Source organism: Coffea arabica, chromosome 10c (assembly GCF_036785885.1).
Source record: "Coffea arabica cultivar ET-39 chromosome 10c, Coffea Arabica ET-39 HiFi, whole genome shotgun sequence".
Classification (NCBI taxonomy): domain Eukaryota; kingdom Viridiplantae; phylum Streptophyta; class Magnoliopsida; order Gentianales; family Rubiaceae; genus Coffea; species Coffea arabica.
This window is the reverse complement of record NC_092329.1, coordinates 39,254,866-39,273,963: the sequence shown is the minus strand read 5'-3', so window position 1 is coordinate 39,273,963 and position 19,098 is coordinate 39,254,866. Positions and strand designations below refer to the sequence as shown.

At 39.3% G+C, this 19,098-nt stretch overlaps 1 protein-coding gene across 2 annotated transcripts; it reads right to left on the bottom strand.

Moving 5' to 3' along the window:
• Positions 1-6,391: 6,391 nt before the first annotated feature.
• LOC113723641 (zinc finger BED domain-containing protein RICESLEEPER 2-like) lies at positions 6,392-11,653 on the bottom strand. 2 transcript variants are annotated; one of them, XM_072069819.1, is made up of 5 exons: positions 11,411-11,653; positions 11,167-11,299; positions 6,914-9,012; positions 6,726-6,803; positions 6,392-6,611 (listed from the first exon to the last, which is right to left on the bottom strand). In XM_072069819.1, the coding sequence occupies exons 2-4, from the start codon at positions 11,228-11,230 to the stop codon at positions 6,762-6,764; spliced, it is 2,205 nt and encodes a 734-aa protein (XP_071925920.1). In that variant the 5' UTR covers positions 11,231-11,299; positions 11,411-11,653; the 3' UTR covers positions 6,392-6,611; positions 6,726-6,761. The 2 variants fall into 2 exon arrangements, with proteins under 2 accessions (XP_071925920.1, XP_071925921.1); XM_072069820.1 differs by having other exon boundaries at positions 6,392-6,602.
• Between the last annotated feature and the right edge of the window lie 7,445 nt (positions 11,654-19,098).

Here is a 19,098-nt window from a genome sequence, read left to right as displayed (position 1 = left end):
AATACTTACTCGGAAGAGCAAAAGGTCAAGTTGGCCGTGGTCGAATTCACCGACTACGCCGTTGTGTGGTGGGATCAACTCTCCACTAGTCGAAGGAGGAGTCGTGAACCTACCATACAAACTTGGACAGAGCTAAGACGACTAATGAGGAAGCGTTTCGTACCTAGTCACTACTACCGTGACTTGTACCAAAAGCTTCAAAGCCTCAACCAAGGAGCACGAAGTGTCGAGGACTATCACAAAGAAATGGAAATACTCATGCTACGGGCAGACATCATGGAGGATCGAGAAGCAACAATGGCACGCTTCTTGAACGGACTAAGGCCCGAAATCGCTGACCAAGTAGAGTTACACCACTATGTGGAACTTGGGGATTTGGTGGAAAAGGCCATCAAGATTGAAAGGAGGATTAAGAGGAGGGGTTCGACTCGGAGTTACTCCAACTTTTCACCCTCTTATCTCCGAACTACACCACCAAAGAAAGAGGATAAAGGGCCGAGTAATTCCATCCCTTCAAGACCAAGGCCAGATATGACTAAGTGGGAGTCTACGGCAACACCAAAGACTGCCATTGAGTCAAGCATGGGGCGAAATCGAGATACTAGATGCTTCAAATGCCAAGGCCGAGGGCATATTGCTAGCCAATGCCTGAACCAACGCACTATGATCATCTTACCCAATGGTGAGTTTTTCACCGATGATGAGGATGAGAAGGAGGAGTTGCCATCCCTTGAGGAAAAAGAGGAAGCATTACCCGTCGATGAACGAGTTGGACTCGTTGTCAGACGAGCCTTAGCAACCCAAGTGAAAGCTGCCGACCATGCACAAAGGGAGAACATTTTCTACACCCGTTGCTATATCAAAGGCAAGGTATGTAGTTTGATCATAGATGGAGGTAGTTGTGCTAACGTCGCTAGTGCCTTGATGGTGGAGAAACTAGCACTACCCACTCTACGACATCCAACACCTTATCGTTTGCAATGGTTGAATGATAGTGGGGATGTTCGTGTGACCAAGCAAGTCCAAGTACCTTTCCGAATTGGAAAGTATGAGGACGTGGTGTTATGCGACGTGGTCCCTATGCAAGCATGTCACATACTATTGGGGAGACCATGGCAATTCGACAAGGGAGTTACATTCGATGGCATTACCAATAAATACTCCTTCAAGCAAGGCGAGAAGAGGATTGTGCTTGTGCCACTCACTCCTATCCAAGTTCGTGAAGATCAAGAAAGCCTGAACAAGGAGAGCGAGCTTGAGAATGAGAAGAAAAAAATAGAAAAAATCGAGAGCTCAACAGGAAATGATAAGGCCGAGAAAATTGAGAGGAAAAAGACATATAGTGAGCCGGCCAAAATTGAAAAGAGAGAGAAAAGGCAAAGTCTATTGATAAAAGCCAATGTAGTAAGAAAGGCTTTGAGTGTTAATACACCCATCTTTGTACTTTTGTGCAAAGAGGTGTTGGTTGTTACAAGTGATCTTACTAACACTCTACCATCTAGTATTGTCTCTCTTTTGCAGGATTATGAGGATGTCTTTCCCGATGAGATTCCAAATGGACTACCACCAATAAGGGGAATTGAGCATCAAATTGACTTGGTTCCAGGTGCCCCACTTCCTAACAGACCAGCCTACAAAATGGGTCCAGATGAGACAAAGGAGCTCCAACGCCAAATCGAAGAGCTTCTAACAAAGGGATGGGCACGAGAAAGCTTGAGCCCATGTGCGGTTCCCGTCATCTTGGTGCCTAAAAAGGATGGAAGTTGGCGAATGTGCACTGACTGTAGGGCCGTTAATGCAATAACGGTAAAATATCGTCACCCTATTCCTAGACTTGATGATATGTTAGATGAGCTATATGGTGCTGTGATTTTCACTAAAATTGATCTAAAAAGCGGTTATCATCAAATTAGGATGAAAGAGGGGGATGAATGGAAAACGACCTTTAAAACCAAACATGGCTTGTACGAGTGGTTAGTTATGCCATTTGGACTAACTAATGCACCTAGTACGTTCATGAGGTTGATGAACCACGTACTTCGTCCATTCCTTGGAAAATTTGTAGTTGTATATTTTGACGATATCCTGATTTATAGTAGGAGCTTAGATGAGCATGTTGAACATGTGAAGCTTGTTCTTGATGTACTTCGAAGGGAAAAGCTCTATGCTAACCTTAAGAAGTGCTCCTTTTGTACTGATCAACTTGTCTTCCTAGGCTTTGTTGTGAGTAAACAGGGAATCAAAGTGGACGAGGAGAAGGTTAAAGCAATTCGAGAATGGCCTACTCCAAGCACGGTGGGTGAGGTACGTAGCTTCCATGGTCTTGCTAGTTTTTATAGACGATTTGTTAAAGATTTTAGTACCATTGCTGCACCTCTAACTGCTGTAATTAAGAAAAATGAGCCATTTGTGTGGAGAGATGCTCAAGTACGTGCTTTCCAAATGCTTAAACATCAACTCACACATGCACCACTACTTGCATTACCATGCTTTGACAAGATGTTTGAAATAGAGTGTGATGCATCTGGGGTGGGTATTGGAGCTGTCCTAATGCAAGAGGGCAAACCAATTGCATACTTTAGTGAAAAACTCAATGGGGCAGCTTTGAACTATTCCACTTATGATAAGGAGTTGTACTCCTTAATCCGTGCTTTAGAAACTTGGCAACATTACTTGAGACCAAGGGAATTTGTCATACACACTGACCATGAGTCGCTTAAGCACATTAAGTCACAACACAAGTTGAATAAGCGTCATGTTAGGTGGATTGCATTTATTGAAACCTTCCCTTATGTGATTAAGTACAAAGTGGGGAAAACTAATGTTGTTGCTGATGCATTATCACGTCGGTACTCTTTGCTCACTCAACTTGATGCAAGGTTGTTAGGATTTGAATTAGTCAAAGAGTTATACACCAATGACCCAGATTTCTCAGGTATTTATGACTCTTGTGGTTCAGCAACTCAAGGTAAATTCTACATCCTTGATGGATTTCTTTTCTACCTCAATCGACTATGTATACCTAACTGCTCTATTCGCTCTTTACTTGTTAGGGAAGCACACGGAGGTGGCTTGATGGGACACTTTGGCGTAGCTAAAACCTTAGCTATCCTTCAAGAGCACTTCCATTGGCCAAGGATGAAACGAGATGTGGAGCGAATGGTGGCTAAATGCATTACTTGCCACAAAGCTAAGTCTAAACTTCAACCCTATGGCCTTTATAGTCCTTTACCTGTACCTAAGGAACCTTGGACCGACATTTCCATGGATTTTGTTTTAGGGTTGCCTAGGTCAAAGAGGGGAAATGATAGCATCTTTGTTATTGTTGACAGATTTTCAAAAATGGCACATTTTATACCATGTCACAAAACAGATGATGCATCGCACATTGCTGATTTGTTTTTCAAAGAAATCATTAGATTGCACGGCATGCCTAGGACAATTGTCTCTGATAGGGATGTCAAATTTTTGAGTTACTTTTGGAAAACTTTGTGGGGAAAATTGGGTACCAAATTGCTATTTTCTACCACTAGTCACCCACAAACTGATGGCCAAACTGAGGTTGTCAATCGTACACTATCTACACTCTTGCGTGCCATCATTAGAAAAAACATTAGAACCTGGGAAGAGTGTTTACCCCATGTTGAGTTTGCATACAATCGCACGGTGCATAGTTCTACTCATTTTTCACCATTTGAAATAGTCTATGGTTTTAATCCTTTAACACCACTAGACTTATCACCTTTACCTTCTTCTGAGCTCATTAACATGGATGGTGCTAAACGAGCAGATTTTGTCAAGAAATTACACGAGCAGGTACGCCTAAACATTGAGCGAAGGATGGACCAAGTTGCTCAACGGGTTAACAAGGGACGCCAACACGTTGTGTTTGAACCTGGTGACTGGGTGTGGTTACATCTACGCAAGGAAAGGTTCCCAGTCCAAAGGCGCAATAAATTACTTCCCTGAGGAGATGGGCCGTTCCAAGTCATCAAGCGCATCAATGACAATGCTTACAAACTGGACCTACCCGGTGAGTACAATGTGAGCGCTACATTCAATGTCTCTGATCTATCTCCTTTTCTTGCAGACGATGAAGCTGATTTGAGGACAAATCCTTTTGAAGAGGAGGGGGATGATACCAATCAAGAGACACCAGTGCGAACTATTCGAGTTCCCCTAGGACCCGTAACTCGAGCACGAGCTAACAAGATGAGGAAGGAACTCCAAGGACTTGTTCATGAGATACAAGGCCAAGAAATTGTCCCCAAGGTCATTGAGGGGCTTGAGCATGAAGGAATGAAAGTCATCCATGTAGTGCACGCCAAAGAGAACCATGTGTGACCCTTCTCTAGTCACATTTGCTGTTTTAGTTAAGTCATTGTAATAAGGGCTTAATGGTCCATAGCCTTGCTTTATTTACCTAAGCGATGATCTCATAAGGTTATTTACCTAAGCAATGACCTCATAAGGTTGTTTACCTAAGGGATGACCTCATAAGGTTTGGTCAAGCCCACAATTCTTAGTCTTATGGAATAGTCAAGCCTACAATTGTTAGTCTTAGTCAAGACCACAACTCTAGACTAGTTCCACATTTAGTTGTTCATCTCTATGTAAGGCTATAAATAGCCCACACTTCCAATGGTTTAGGCATTCAATCAATAAATCAGATTTTGAGAGTTTTCTTGGTTTCTCCAAGGCTTCTTGAATACCTTAGAATTTCTCTAGGTGTTCGTGACTTATCAATCTAGAATCGCACTAGGTTGTGGCATCTTCTACCATTATACCAAGGTTCGTTAACCACGTGATTAACGGGTTGAGGTCATCCGCTTCAAACTTGGTGTCCTCTTGTCGATCCTGAAGCTAATCTTTTACGGGTTTCGTCACAAGGTTGGCGACGTTCGTATCAGTTGGTAATCAGAGCTAATTAAGAGGTATCACGTTATATCCTTTTTTTTTTATTTGCTTTTCGAGTCAAGTTGTCGAAACCGGCCATCCAAATCCAAGAGAAACCGGCCATTGAAGGAATTGAGTTGGAATATCCTTGCACGACTACTAAAATGCTGCTTACAATTGAAGATGCAAGTGTTCAAGCTCCAGATAGCGGGCTAAGCTGCAGTTAAGTACCCTCGCTGAGCCGTACGGGGATCTATAGTTAGTTGGGCTAGCTTTCGGTCAAGTGAAGGCCCAAGGGGCTGGCCGAACTTTCCTTGTTATTTTTCCAGTTTATTAGGTCTTAGTCACGGCTATTAATAGCCTCAAGCCGCATGTTACATTCAGTTTTTGAGAGTATAGAATAAAATTTCCAGAATTTCGTCCATTCCTTGTGGCAAATTCCCTTAGCTTGTGAAAGCTAAGTTGAACATCCTAGAGTTGATCCTAGGCTGTTCTTGACTTATCAATCAAGCACACATACTTGATTGTGGCGTCCTCTACCGTTAAATCTGTTCTTGAGTGGTCCAAGTTCAGGTTCAACTCCATCCAATCTTCATCGTGTTCCTCTAGATCCGAAGTTGCTTCCGCGTCTCGCATCAAAAACTTAGAAGCCAATTAAAGTCTTGGAGGCTTGGAGCCACATGGACAAAACTTAGAAGCATGCCATTGCATACAGAGGACAGAACCTTCGGCAGAGGTTTCAAACCTTCAACAAGCTTGGGGAATCAGATGCAACCTTCCACTGCACTCTGCCCAGCAACACGCACGACAGGAGAGACAGCAACCATAACAACGATAGCAACTGTGATGAATTGATCCAAACCAACCATAGCAACTGTGTTACCCCATGGCACATCCTCAACTGTTTCCTGCTTCTTACCCATCCAAATAACTATTCTTTAGACATTCTTAAGTCTTAACATTATAACATACAAGTCCTTTTTCTCTCACGGAACATAGTTGGGACCCATGATTCTAACCTTCATGCCAGTGGCACTTTTTCCAGAAAACACACGGCCAAAAGTAAAGAAAACACACAGACACACACATCCTCAATACAATCAACCACCACCAATGCACCATCAGTAATACGAAGGGCAGCAGTCACCTCAGATGAGAAATCAACATGCCCAGGGGAATCTTCATGCCAGTGGCAATTTTTCCAGAAAACACACGGCCAAAAGCAAAGAAAACACACGAACACACACCCTCAATACAATCAACCAGCACCAATGCACCATCAGTAATACGAAGGGCAGCAGTCACCTCAGATGAGAAATCAACATGCCAGGGGAATCAATAAGATTAATAAAGATTCAAGATTCAAGAATTCTATCTTCCAAAATTCAGAAATTCCGCAAACGAGAAACCAATGACAAACAAAAGGACAAACACAATGGCTAAAGAAACACCATACGCATGCAGAAACTAAGTGGCCATGATCCACAATTCCATATTAACATTTCAGCATTAAACATAAGCAACAACCTGTTCTCAACCTCATCAGAATTTCACGAAAATACAAAAATGAGTGCTGCAGCCAATTGAAAGGAAAAACTTAGGGAAATTTTCTGGAGTCTAATGAGCATTTAGAAGCTCTTGTTTGTAATCTGGTAAATGAAACAGCTTGTTTGCTCCTTATGCATCTTCAAACTTCGGTGTACAATCTACAACACCTAGCCATACACAAATGACAAATCAACCAACTTATGTACAATTTAAATTTAAAATTTGAACACAACTTATGGCAAATTAAGAATAAGAAAATGAGAATTCACAAAAAGATGGACCTGATTTTCAGCAAAGTAGTTGCTCCTTACACAACTTCAAGCATTGGGCAGCTCATATTCTTTGAGAGCTTTCTGTGGCTGCATTTAGGTAGTGGAAATGCAAATAATGTAATACTTTAAAATCAATAAACAAACTAATAAATACTAATTTATCTCTGCAATAACAAATTCATATAGATATAACTTACTTTCAATTTCTTTTTGACCCCGTGTAAATTTCTACACCAATCGCCTGCACACATTAATGTTTGGACTGTCTTCGGAGCAAGTGAAGCACGGTATGAATCAATCACCCTAGTTCCAGCACTAAAGGTGGCCTCAGATGCAACGGTAGTGATAGGAATGGCCAATACATCAGCCGCTAACTGAGAGAGTACCGGGTATGCTGATCGGTTGATTTTCCACCAATCTAAACAGTTGAAATCCTTCAGATTTTGTCCAGGAAGTTGGCGAGGCTTGTCTAGGTAATCCACCAACTCGCTCTTATGGGGTTCATCGGATTCGAGTTCACCACAATACTCATCCAAATCATCCCAATAGTCAGCACTTGCTCGAGGTGGACACACTATTTCGGATGCAGGATTTAATGAACAACCTGTCCCTGCACTTCCACTTGTAGCCATAGCAACGTACTCGTCATAAAGCTCAAAGATGGCTTTTCGAACATATGTGATATTCTCTTGAGCTTCATATGCGGAATACATCTTAGGGAAGGCAAACTCTATTGCTCGCATTTTCTGTCTGGGATCCAAGATAGCTGCAATGGACATCAAAAAATTACACTCTTTCCAGTATTTGTCAAACTTGAGCTTCATTCTTGTAATCATACTCCGGACAAAATCATCTTCATCATTCACTCGTGCATCCAAGAGTTTCTTCACCTTTAGAATCTCAGGGAGGAATAGATTGCTAGTTGGATACTCACTCCCCGAAATTATGTGTGTGGCTGTGTAGAACTTCTCTAAAATGGTGCAAACTTTCTCAACCTTCTCCCAATCCTCTGAAGATGGACAAGACTCATAAAGGGGCTCTCGAACTTGAAAACGAGGAAAAACCTCTTTATATTTTATAGCACAATTCAACATTTCATATGTTGAATTCCATCTCGTCCTACAATCATGGAGCGATTTGTTTCCAGGAATTTGTAGGTGTTGAGCAATTTCTGCAAATAGCAATGCCCTACCATCAGACTTGTTCACAAAATCCACACTATCTCGAATATTTTCACAAATATCTACTATATCCTTCAAGCCATCTTGAACCATAAGGTTCAAGATATGGGCGCAACAACGAACATGAAACAGTTTTCCTCCACCCAAAAGCTTCTTGCATCTCCCGAAATCATCTTTCAACAATCTCACGGCCACATCATTGTTTGAGGCATTGTCCACAGAAATAGTGTGAATTTTTCCCTCAATTCCCCATTCCTTTGCACACTTGAAAACTGCATCCGAAATCTCAACTCCTCGACGTGGTGGTCGAATATGAACAAAATTTAACACTCTCTTCTGAAGCTTCCAATTTCCATCAATCCAATGTCCGGTCACCACCATGTATTCAATTTTTTGATTCTTTGATTTCCACATATCGGTGGTCAAGCTAACTTTTTGTACATGCCTCAACAAGTTCTTCAACTTCTTTTTCTCTATCTCGTACACCTGTGTACAATCTTTTTTAGCTGTCATGCGTGAAATCTTTTGCCACTCCGGCCAGCCGCGTTTCATCATTATGTTGAAACCCTCTTCCTCCAAAATTGTGAAAGGATGCTCGTGCATCAAGATCCAATGTGCAGCAGCCTCTCTCATTGTTTCCATATCGAATTTGCCAGTGTGCAATGATGGTACAGTTGGAAAACGCTCATTCGCTTGCTGAAAGTTTATCTTTGTTTGCCGCTCGGCCTTTCTAAGCTTGGCTTTTCTAACGGAACAGTTTTCCCGATGCCTCCACATGCTGCTGGTTTGTTTAGTTTTTCCCCGATTCAATTTCTTACTACAATGTTTACAGATGGCATAATATATGCCATTTTCTTCCAAATCATCGAAGTCTTCCCATGCCTCAGATGTTTTATTCCTTTTAGGCACTCGAAATTTACCATCATCTTCAGCTTCATCTCCTTGCTGCCTATTGGTGTCTTCGGTTCCCTCTTGTTGTGTTTCACCACCCTCTTGTGTGGGATCATAGGTATCACGGCTTACAAATACTGGGCTGTTAATCATGACTGGTGTGGATGAATCGGTCCCAGACACATGTGGTATTGAAGAAACCTCGGGAGGACTAATAGACATGCCTTTAATAATAAACAAACATTTACATTAAAATGAGTTCCACTTCAAATATTTTGACACGGAGCATTAAATTCAAATCAAACAGACATTAGAAGAAATAGAAAATGACACACAAGCACCCAAATCTAGAAAACAGCTCCCAAAAAAATTGAAAATGACACACAAGCACCCAAATCTGGAAAACAGCTTCCAAAAAACATTCATATCAGGGCTAAAGTTCATAGCAAATTTAGATCTTATATAATATTTCAATGCTATGAAAGTATGAAGTATAAAACAATTCATAATAAAGGTAAAGAGAATATCAATCAAATCAGTATCAGTCTCAAAGCAATTACTCACAACAGAAAATAAAATTTAATTTGATGTGAGTGTTAACACTCAAAAGCGGAATAGATTGAATTCTAAAAGCACATTACCCAGAATTCTAAAAATAAAAAAGAAGTCAGATTGAAAGAACTCAAATGTTAAATTTGACTGAGAGCTGCCAATTTTTTTTTTTTTTTGAAAACTAACCTAGAGACTCAGAACAGTTTGAATAAAGAAAGACAGCTGAGCCTGAAAAATGCAAATGCAAGGAAGATATCAACACTAACTGAGAGCATTTCTGGCTTCAAATAAAAAAAGGTGAAAATTTATGATATATTTCTACCCCACATCCCTAAAGATTAAACTATGGTTGACTTCCAATGATTGTGGATACCATCCTACTTTTTGAAAGAAGAAAAAATACTCATCAGAATCAAGTAAAGTCCGAAAGAAGAAAAAATACTCATCAGAATCAAGTAAAGTCATAACTAGACAAAAAATGTATTTAGTAGTAATGGAAGATGCAAAGACATCAATTGAAATTCATCCAGATCCTATAAAACAGTACCTGGAAATTTGGGAAGATATGAAGAATGTTCGACAAAGATATCTGTAGTACTTGCTGGAGGATAACAACAAAGTTATTGACTATATACCCAAAAAGAAGACTTATTGCTTGGGTGTGGAATGCACTAGCAAGTAGTATATGGTGGTCCTCGGTTTTCTTTCATATGTACAAAAAAAATGACAATATATGCAGAACAATTTGAAAGATATAAGAAAAGTTTCCACAAAAAAATGTGGTGATACTGGACAAAATTGCAGCAAATCAGAACAATTTTAAATTTATCCTTGAGCTAAATATCCGGAGAAACTAAAATTGTTCACTTGCATGATAGACTTAGGTGGTATTTCAAAACAGAAAAAGAGGTTTAAGTGTTAAAGTACTTTCAGATGACTATATAACTCTAAAAAGTGAAGTTCACTAGTCAACAAAATTATTAAGCTAAGCAATGCTTTAGGTCTCGCATGAGAAAGAATATTCTACAAAAGAAGAGGCTACACCTGTTTTAGAGATTATAATACATCAAATTAGGTCTAACAAGATGGATGTCTAGCCGATCAAAAACAGATCATGCGAATGACATCAATCTAACAGATCATGCGAGTTGATATCCCAATAATGTTTTGGATCTTAAACTCATTTACTATTGATGCCAGCCACCATCTCATCTTGAAATGGATATTATGGTATCCCATTTTTTTTTAATTTGCATTGGATAAAATCAGAAAGCCTTTTGTTTACATTTTCTTATTTTTATCAACGAGAAACAAACAAAAGGAATAGGTCAATCAGATTCAGAGCTGAGTTTAGGAAAAACTTCAGGGCCCAAGAGAAAATTTGTATGAAACTTCAAGCACTACTGTAGCAATAAAGCCTGAAAGTTTTGATAAGATTTCATATATATTCGGCAGGGAATCATAAAGGGGGCTATTAGAAGCTTTGATATGTCTTCAGATTGAGAAACTTTTGTACTTTATGACGTATCCCCTTTTCTGCAGTTTCCTATTCCATGCAGTGTTTTGTTTTCCAGGAAAGGTTAGTTTTAGTTCCGATTGAGAAACTCTTGTTTTCATGCTGTTATTGACCCAAGTAAAAGATCTTTTAGTTTAACTGCATAAGCTAGCATCAAAATTATTCTCCAGAGAATATTCTCATTAATCTCATTAATATACTAGCTAATTAACACTTAATAATCCAACTTAAAGCAAATTTCTGAAATCAGTGCATTTTCACATCAAAGAAAAACCCATAAACATGTTAGAGCCAATGTCAAGAAACTTACCAATTCTTGGAGCTATCGCGCCAACCACCGAATCACTTGTTGAAGGAATCGAGCTGCCCTCCATTTCCTCAAAATTCCAGTACAGCAATGGAGAAGGAATGGGATACGGAAATTGAATATATTGAATCGCAGGCTGCAGCCCCTAATTTTTTTGGTTAGGGTTTGGAGATTAAAAATTAATATTACATTTATAAAATTTAACCTCATAATGCACATATTTACTACACAAATGCACAATAAGTACCTTAATTTGTCAAATGCAGCTGTTGAAATTGATGGGTTTTGATTTGATTTGAAACCCCCACTCAAAGGTCGGCTGCTCAGTGCTCACGCTGCTACCTACTCCAAGTTGAGCTAAACTGCTGAAGTGTTTATAGCTTTAGATGATCAGTTGTGACTTGTGACAGTTGAGGAGATGAGCCAAAGAATAAGAGATTGCGATTTGAGAGAGGCTGAAGAGGAAGGAACCGCCGAACGAAGAAGAAGAAAGAACTGTGAAGGATGAATTCGACGGAAGCTTTTTCATTTTTCGTTTTTAGTTTTCCTCATTTCATCAGAATTCTCGAGCCAAAATTACTTATTCACCCTTGTTTACTAATTGGCAGGGAACTGCTTAAGCCCGTAAATATTCTAGCTAACAAACCTAAAAGAGTAATTTGATATATAAACTAAAATAAAAAATATATATGTGCTACCGAGCTCGAGCTACTCGTCGAGCTCGAATTTCTGACTCCTAAATACTCGAGATCAGCTCGTTTACTGTAGCAAGTAGATCGAGATTGACTCGAACTCGAATTTGCTCGAAATCGATTCGAGTAGCTAATCAAGCTACTCGCGAGCTCGATTCAAGCTACTCGAATTCTCTGCACCCCTGATCAGGAAGAAGATGTTGTAAGCTAGCTTTTAAATGCCTCGTATTCGCCATGATGTATAAGCAAACCTGCAAAAAATTAGTGAAACAAAAGATATTTTTCCTCACCACACAAGCTCACATGTTTACACTCGCCACTCGTGTATCACTCAAGTGTTTAAAACACTCTAATTTTCTCAAGGTTCTGCTTGCTTCCCTTGAAGAAAGTAGAAAATTTTCCTGAAAAGTTCAACCAGCTTCGTACAAGAATCTACTCAAATGTGGCTTGTTATAAGCTGGAAATTTGAGGAGGTGTAAGACTCAAAAGAACTGGAAAAAAATCTGCTGGAATTTACTGGAAAAAATGCGTAGACGCATGACAAAGGGACTACTAGTTACGCAACACAAAAACTTGGCAAATGACTCTACACAAGACTTGGAAATTTGGACACTACTCTGGCTGGAAATTACTGGGAAAAAAAACTAAACAACTGATTCAAGAAAGCTATAAAGATAAACAACTGCCTAAAAGAGCGCACCAACACTGGATTATTCTGGAACTAATCCTCTTTTCCTATCCCAATAAGGATTTAATAGGCTGTAAAAAAAATGAAATTGAAGTAAATCTGGACAGCCTTATTCAAGTTGGACTAAACTAGTCAAATCCAACTTGGAATTGGAGTAGGATTGGTGCTCCTTTTTTTGTTTGATGGTAAGCTTTTAGGAAGGCATTTATCACAATCAGTGGTCAAATTTGAAAGCTTTCAAGAGTCAAATTTCATGGCTGAATGTTCTTCTTATCAATGGTCAATTCTGGAGGCTTTCAAGAATCCCCAACTAAAGTTCCAAGAACTTCAAGATTTTGGTTTTAAACAATCAAGAGCTTCAAGAAACCCAAGTTTTGATCAAGACAGATTTCCAAGAATTTTGTAAGGTCAGCCAGCTATATTTTTTTTTGTATGTAAACGACAAGAACATAAGGTAAAAACTAGATAGGACTCTAAAACCCCTGTTACAAACTGATTTTTCGGATGAACAGTAACCTAGGATGATCAAATAGAACAAAAGACTAGAATTAAATGGATATAATAGAATAGAAACAAGACGCAAACACAAACAAAGAATCAAGAATAAGACACACAAAAAAAAGGCTGGACCAAACAAGGCTAACCACAGCAATTAACAACAACTAGACGCAAGTTTATGACGCGATAAATCTGGAAAAATAACGCAAGAACACAATGTAACAAATCTGGAAATTGTGGGTAGCAAACTTAGAACACGAAAACAGAATTTTGGACAACTTGACTCGAAAAGGAAATAAATAAAGGGATATAACGTGATACCTCTTAACTAGCTCTGATTACCAACTGATACGAATGTCGCCAACCTTGTGATGAAACCCGTAAAAGGTTACCTTTAGGATCGACAAGAGGACACCAAGTTTGGAGTGGATGACCTCAACCCGTTAATCATGTGGTTAACGAACCTTGGTATAATGGTAGAAGACGCCACAACCTAGTGCGATTCTAGATTGATAAGTCACGAACACCTAGAGAAATTCTAAGGTATTCAAGAAGCCTTGAAGAAACCAAGAAAACTCTCAAAATTTGATTTATTGATTGAATCCCTAAAACCATTGGAAGTGTGGGCTATTTATAGCCTTACATAGAGATGAACAACTAAATAATATGGAACTAGTCTAGAATTGTGGGCTTGACTAAGACTAAGAATTGTAGGCTTGACAATTTCCATAAGACTAAGAATTGTGGGCTTGACCGAACCTTATGAGGTCATCCCTTAGGTAAATAACCTTGTGAGGTCATCGCTTAGGTAAATAAAGCAAGGCTATGGACCATAAAGCCCTTATTACAAACGACTTAACTAAAACAACAAATGTGACTAGATGGGCAGATGACTTGAGCTTATAAAGCGTGCCCACGCCTTATAATGACTTTACTGCAGTGAATCAATTAAATGGCAGAAGACGTATCCTTATAAAGCGTGCCCGCGCCTTATAACGTCTTTGCTGCGATGAAATTGAATGAACTGCTCGAGCTTGTGTAACTAGTCCTAGTGGGATTTGAACCTTATCCGATGGCATAGCTTGACTCGCATATTCCCCTCCTCTTGAAAGCAATTTGCCCACAAATTGAAGCATGAACGATAATAAGAAGTGTTACATGCCGTCGATTCAATTTTGTTATGATTACCACAAGTTTCATCCAATGCATAAACCACTTGCTAAGCTGGAAAGTAAACCTTGTTGAACTTTGAATCTCACGAACCAGTTTCAGTGTATGCCCAACTTGATCGCTTGTGATCATGAGGTAAGGATCCTCAAAGTGATGCGATGTAGATCCTATGAAATCAGACTCCTCAAACTTGGATAAGCTTGCAAAGTATGGAAGCTGACATGGTGAAGTTGGAGCTTCAAGTGGACTGGGTGAAAGATGAGCATAGGTATTGTAGTGCCCATTGAAGACCTCGCCCCTTGTGTAAACTCGTGGAACATGGTCAATTCTAACGTCTTGAGGGTACACATAGTTTGATCCTCCAAAGACGTGAACAGCGTTGAAATCATCCGATTCCATGAATGGGAACCAAATTGATCTAACTCCTAAAAGACAAACTCCATGGAAACTCGGAAATTGCACAAGTGACTTTGGGATGGAACATTGTATGATCAAAGCGATTGCACTTTGCTTAACCTGCACAAAACAAGGAACACTAGACAGAGCAATGTTAAGGTTGTTAGAATGGCAATAAGTCCCCTCACTCTCATTTTTGTTGAAACTTAAAATCTCAGTCAATACTTTGGATTTTTCAATCTCTTTCTCATGCTCAATAGCTGTCTTTTTCCTCTCATTATTCTCAACCTCTTTCTCCTTTTCAACTCCCTCGGATTTTACCCCATCAGTCACAATTCCCTCATCTAGCTCTTTTTTCATACTATAATGCTCATGCTCACTTTTCATGTATACTAGATCAATACAAAGTTGGTCATAAATATGTGGTACAAGTGCAGAACGACGACCATTAAATACGAAGGAATACTTATTAGTATGTCCATCATATTTAACTTCTCGCCTCAACATCCACGCCTTGCCCAGCAACACATGTGTCATTTGAATTGGGACTACATCACACAACACCTCATCCACATACTTGCCAATTTGAATAGATACAAGTGTGTGCTTAGTAACCCAAACATCACCATGAGCACTCGGCAACTTATACGGTTGAAGATGATCAATGGTTGGAAGATTTAATTTGTGAACCATGATTGCGCTTGCAAGTTTGACTTCACAACTCCTATCAATGGCATGTTTTATCTTTGACACCACAACGAGTATAAAACCAACCATGCAACTGAGATTTGACGATATCCAATTGCTCATCTACATCACGTAATGCCACTTCTTTGACTCCCTTAGGATCAGGAAGAAGATGTTGTAAGCTAGCTTTTAAATGCCTCGTATTCGCCATGATGTATAAGCAAACCTGCAAAAAATTAGTGAAACAAAAGATATTTTTCCTCACCACACAAGCTCACATGTTTACACTCGCCACTCGTGTATCACTCAAGTGTTTAAAACACTCTAATTTTCTCAAGGTTCTGCTTGCTTCCCTTGAAGAAAGTAGAAAATTTTCCTGAAAAGTTCAACCAGCTTCGTACAAGAATCTACTCAAATGTGGCTTGTTATAAGCTGGAAATTTGAGGAGGTGTAAGACTCAAAAGAACTGGAAAAAAATCTGCTGGAATTTACTGGAAAAAATGCGTAGACGCATGACAAAGGGACTACTAGTTACGCAACACAAAAACTTGGCAAATGACTCTACACAAGACTTGGAAATTTGGACACTACTCTGGCTGGAAATTACTGGGAAAAAAAACTAAACAACTGATTCAAGAAAGCTATAAAGATAAACAACTGCCTAAAAGAGCGCACCAACACTGGATTATTCTGGAACTAATCCTCTTTTCCTATCCCAATAAGGATTTAATAGGCTGTAAAAAAAATGAAATTGAAGTAAATCTGGACAGCCTTATTCAAGTTGGACTAAACTAGTCAAATCCAACTTGGAATTGGAGTAGGATTGGTGCTCCTTTTTTTGTTTGATGGTAAGCTTTTAGGAAGGCATTTATCACAATCAGTGGTCAAATTTGAAAGCTTTCAAGAGTCAAATTTCATGGCTGAATGTTCTTCTTATCAATGGTCAATTCTGGAGGCTTTCAAGAATCCCCAACTAAAGTTCCAAGAACTTCAAGATTTTGGTTTTAAACAATCAAGAGCTTCAAGAAACCCAAGTTTTGATCAAGACAGATTTCCAAGAATTTTGTAAGGTCAGCCAGCTATATTTTTTTTTGTATGTAAACGACAAGAACATAAGGTAAAAACTAGATAGGACTCTAAAACCCCTGTTACAAACTGATTTTTCGGATGAACAGTAACCTAGGATGATCAAATAGAACAAAAGACTAGAATTAAATGGATATAATAGAATAGAAACAAGACGCAAACACAAACAAAGAATCAAGAATAAGACACACAAAAAAAAGGCTGGACCAAACAAGGCTAACCACAGCAATTAACAACAACTAGACGCAAGTTTATGACGCGATAAATCTGGAAAAATAACGCAAGAACACAATGTAACAAATCTGGAAATTGTGGGTAGCAAACTTAGAACACGAAAACAGAATTTTGGACAACTTGACTCGAAAAGGAAATAAATAAAGGGATATAACGTGATACCTCTTAACTAGCTCTGATTACCAACTGATACGAATGTCGCCAACCTTGTGATGAAACCCGTAAAAGGTTACCTTTAGGATCGACAAGAGGACACCAAGTTTGGAGTGGATGACCTCAACCCGTTAATCATGTGGTTAACGAACCTTGGTATAATGGTAGAAGACGCCACAACCTAGTGCGATTCTAGATTGATAAGTCACGAACACCTAGAGAAATTCTAAGGTATTCAAGAAGCCTTGAAGAAACCAAGAAAACTCTCAAAATTTGATTTATTGATTGAATCCCTAAAACCATTGGAAGTGTGGGCTATTTATAGCCTTACATAGAGATGAACAACTAAATAATATGGAACTAGTCTAGAATTGTGGGCTTGACTAAGACTAAGAATTGTAGGCTTGACAATTTCCATAAGACTAAGAATTGTGGGCTTGACCGAACCTTATGAGGTCATCCCTTAGGTAAATAACCTTGTGAGGTCATCGCTTAGGTAAATAAAGCAAGGCTATGGACCATAAAGCCCTTATTACAAACGACTTAACTAAAACAACAAATGTGACTAGATGGGCAGATGACTTGAGCTTATAAAGCGTGCCCACGCCTTATAATGACTTTACTGCAGTGAATCAATTAAATGGCAGAAGACGTATCCTTATAAAGCGTGCCCGCGCCTTATAACGTCTTTGCTGCGATGAAATTGAATGAACTGCTCGAGCTTGTGTAACTAGTCCTAGTGGGATTTGAACCTTATCCGATGGCATAGCTTGACTCGCATATTCCCCTCCTCTTGAAAGCAATTTGCCCACAAATTGAAGCATGAACGATAATAAGAAGTGTTACATGCCGTCGATTCAATTTTGTTATGATTACCACAAGTTTCATCCAATGCATAAACCACTTGCTAAGCTGGAAAGTAAACCTTGTTGAACTTTGAATCTCACGAACCAGTTTCAGTGTATGCCCAACTTGATCGCTTGTGATCATGAGGTAAGGATCCTCAAAGTGATGCGATGTAGATCCTATGAAATCAGACTCCTCAAACTTGGATAAGCTTGCAAAGTATGGAAGCTGACATGGTGAAGTTGGAGCTTCAAGTGGACTGGGTGAAAGATGAGCATAGGTATTGTAGTGCCCATTGAAGACCTCGCCCCTTGTGTAAACTCGTGGAACATGGTCAATTCTAACGTCTTGAGGGTACACATAGTTTGATCCTCCAAAGACGTGAACAGCGTTGAAATCATCCGATTCCATGAATGGGAACCAAATTGATCTAACTCCTAAAAGACAAACTCCATGGAAACTCGGAAATTGCACAAGTGACTTTGGGATGGAACATTGTATGATCAAAGCGATTGCACTTTGCTTAACCTGCACAAAACAAGGAACACTAGACAGAGCAATGTTAAGGTTGTTAGAATGGCAATAAGTCCCCTCACTCTCATTTTTGTTGAAACTTAAAATCTCAGTCAATACTTTGGATTTTTCAATCTCTTTCTCATGCTCAATAGCTGTCTTTTTCCTCTCATTATTCTCAACCTCTTTCTCCTTTTCAACTCCCTCGGATTTTACCCCATCAGTCACAATTCCCTCATCTAGCTCTTTTTTCATACTATAATGCTCATGCTCACTTTTCATGTATACTAGATCAATACAAAGTTGGTCATAAATATGTGGTACAAGTGCAGAACGACGACCATTAAATACGAAGGAATACTTATTAGTATGTCCATCATATTTAACTTCTCGCCTCAACATCCACGCCTTGCCCAGCAACACATGTGTCATTTGAATTGGGACTACATCACACAACACCTCATCCACATACTTGCCAATTTGAATAGATACAAGTGTGTGCTTAGTAACCCAAACATCACCATGAGCACTCGGCAACTTATACGGTTGAAGATGATCAATGGTTGGAAGATTTAATTTGTGAACCATGATTGCGCTTGCAAGTTTGACTTCACAACTCCTATCAATGGCATGTTTTATCTTTGACACCACAACGAGTATAAAACCAACCATGCAACTGAGATTTGACGATATCCAATTGCTCATCTACATCACGTAATGCCACTTCTTTGACTCCCTTAGGATCAGGAAGAAGATGTTGTAAGCTAGCTTTTAAATGCCTCGTATTCGCCATGATGTATAAGCAAACCTGCAAAAAATTAGTGAAACAAAAGATATTTTTCCTCACCACACAAGCTCACATGTTTACACTCGCCACTCGTGTATCACTCAAGTGTTTAAAACACTCTAATTTTCTCAAGGTTCTGCTTGCTTCCCTTGAAGAAAGTAGAAAATTTTCCTGAAAAGTTCAAC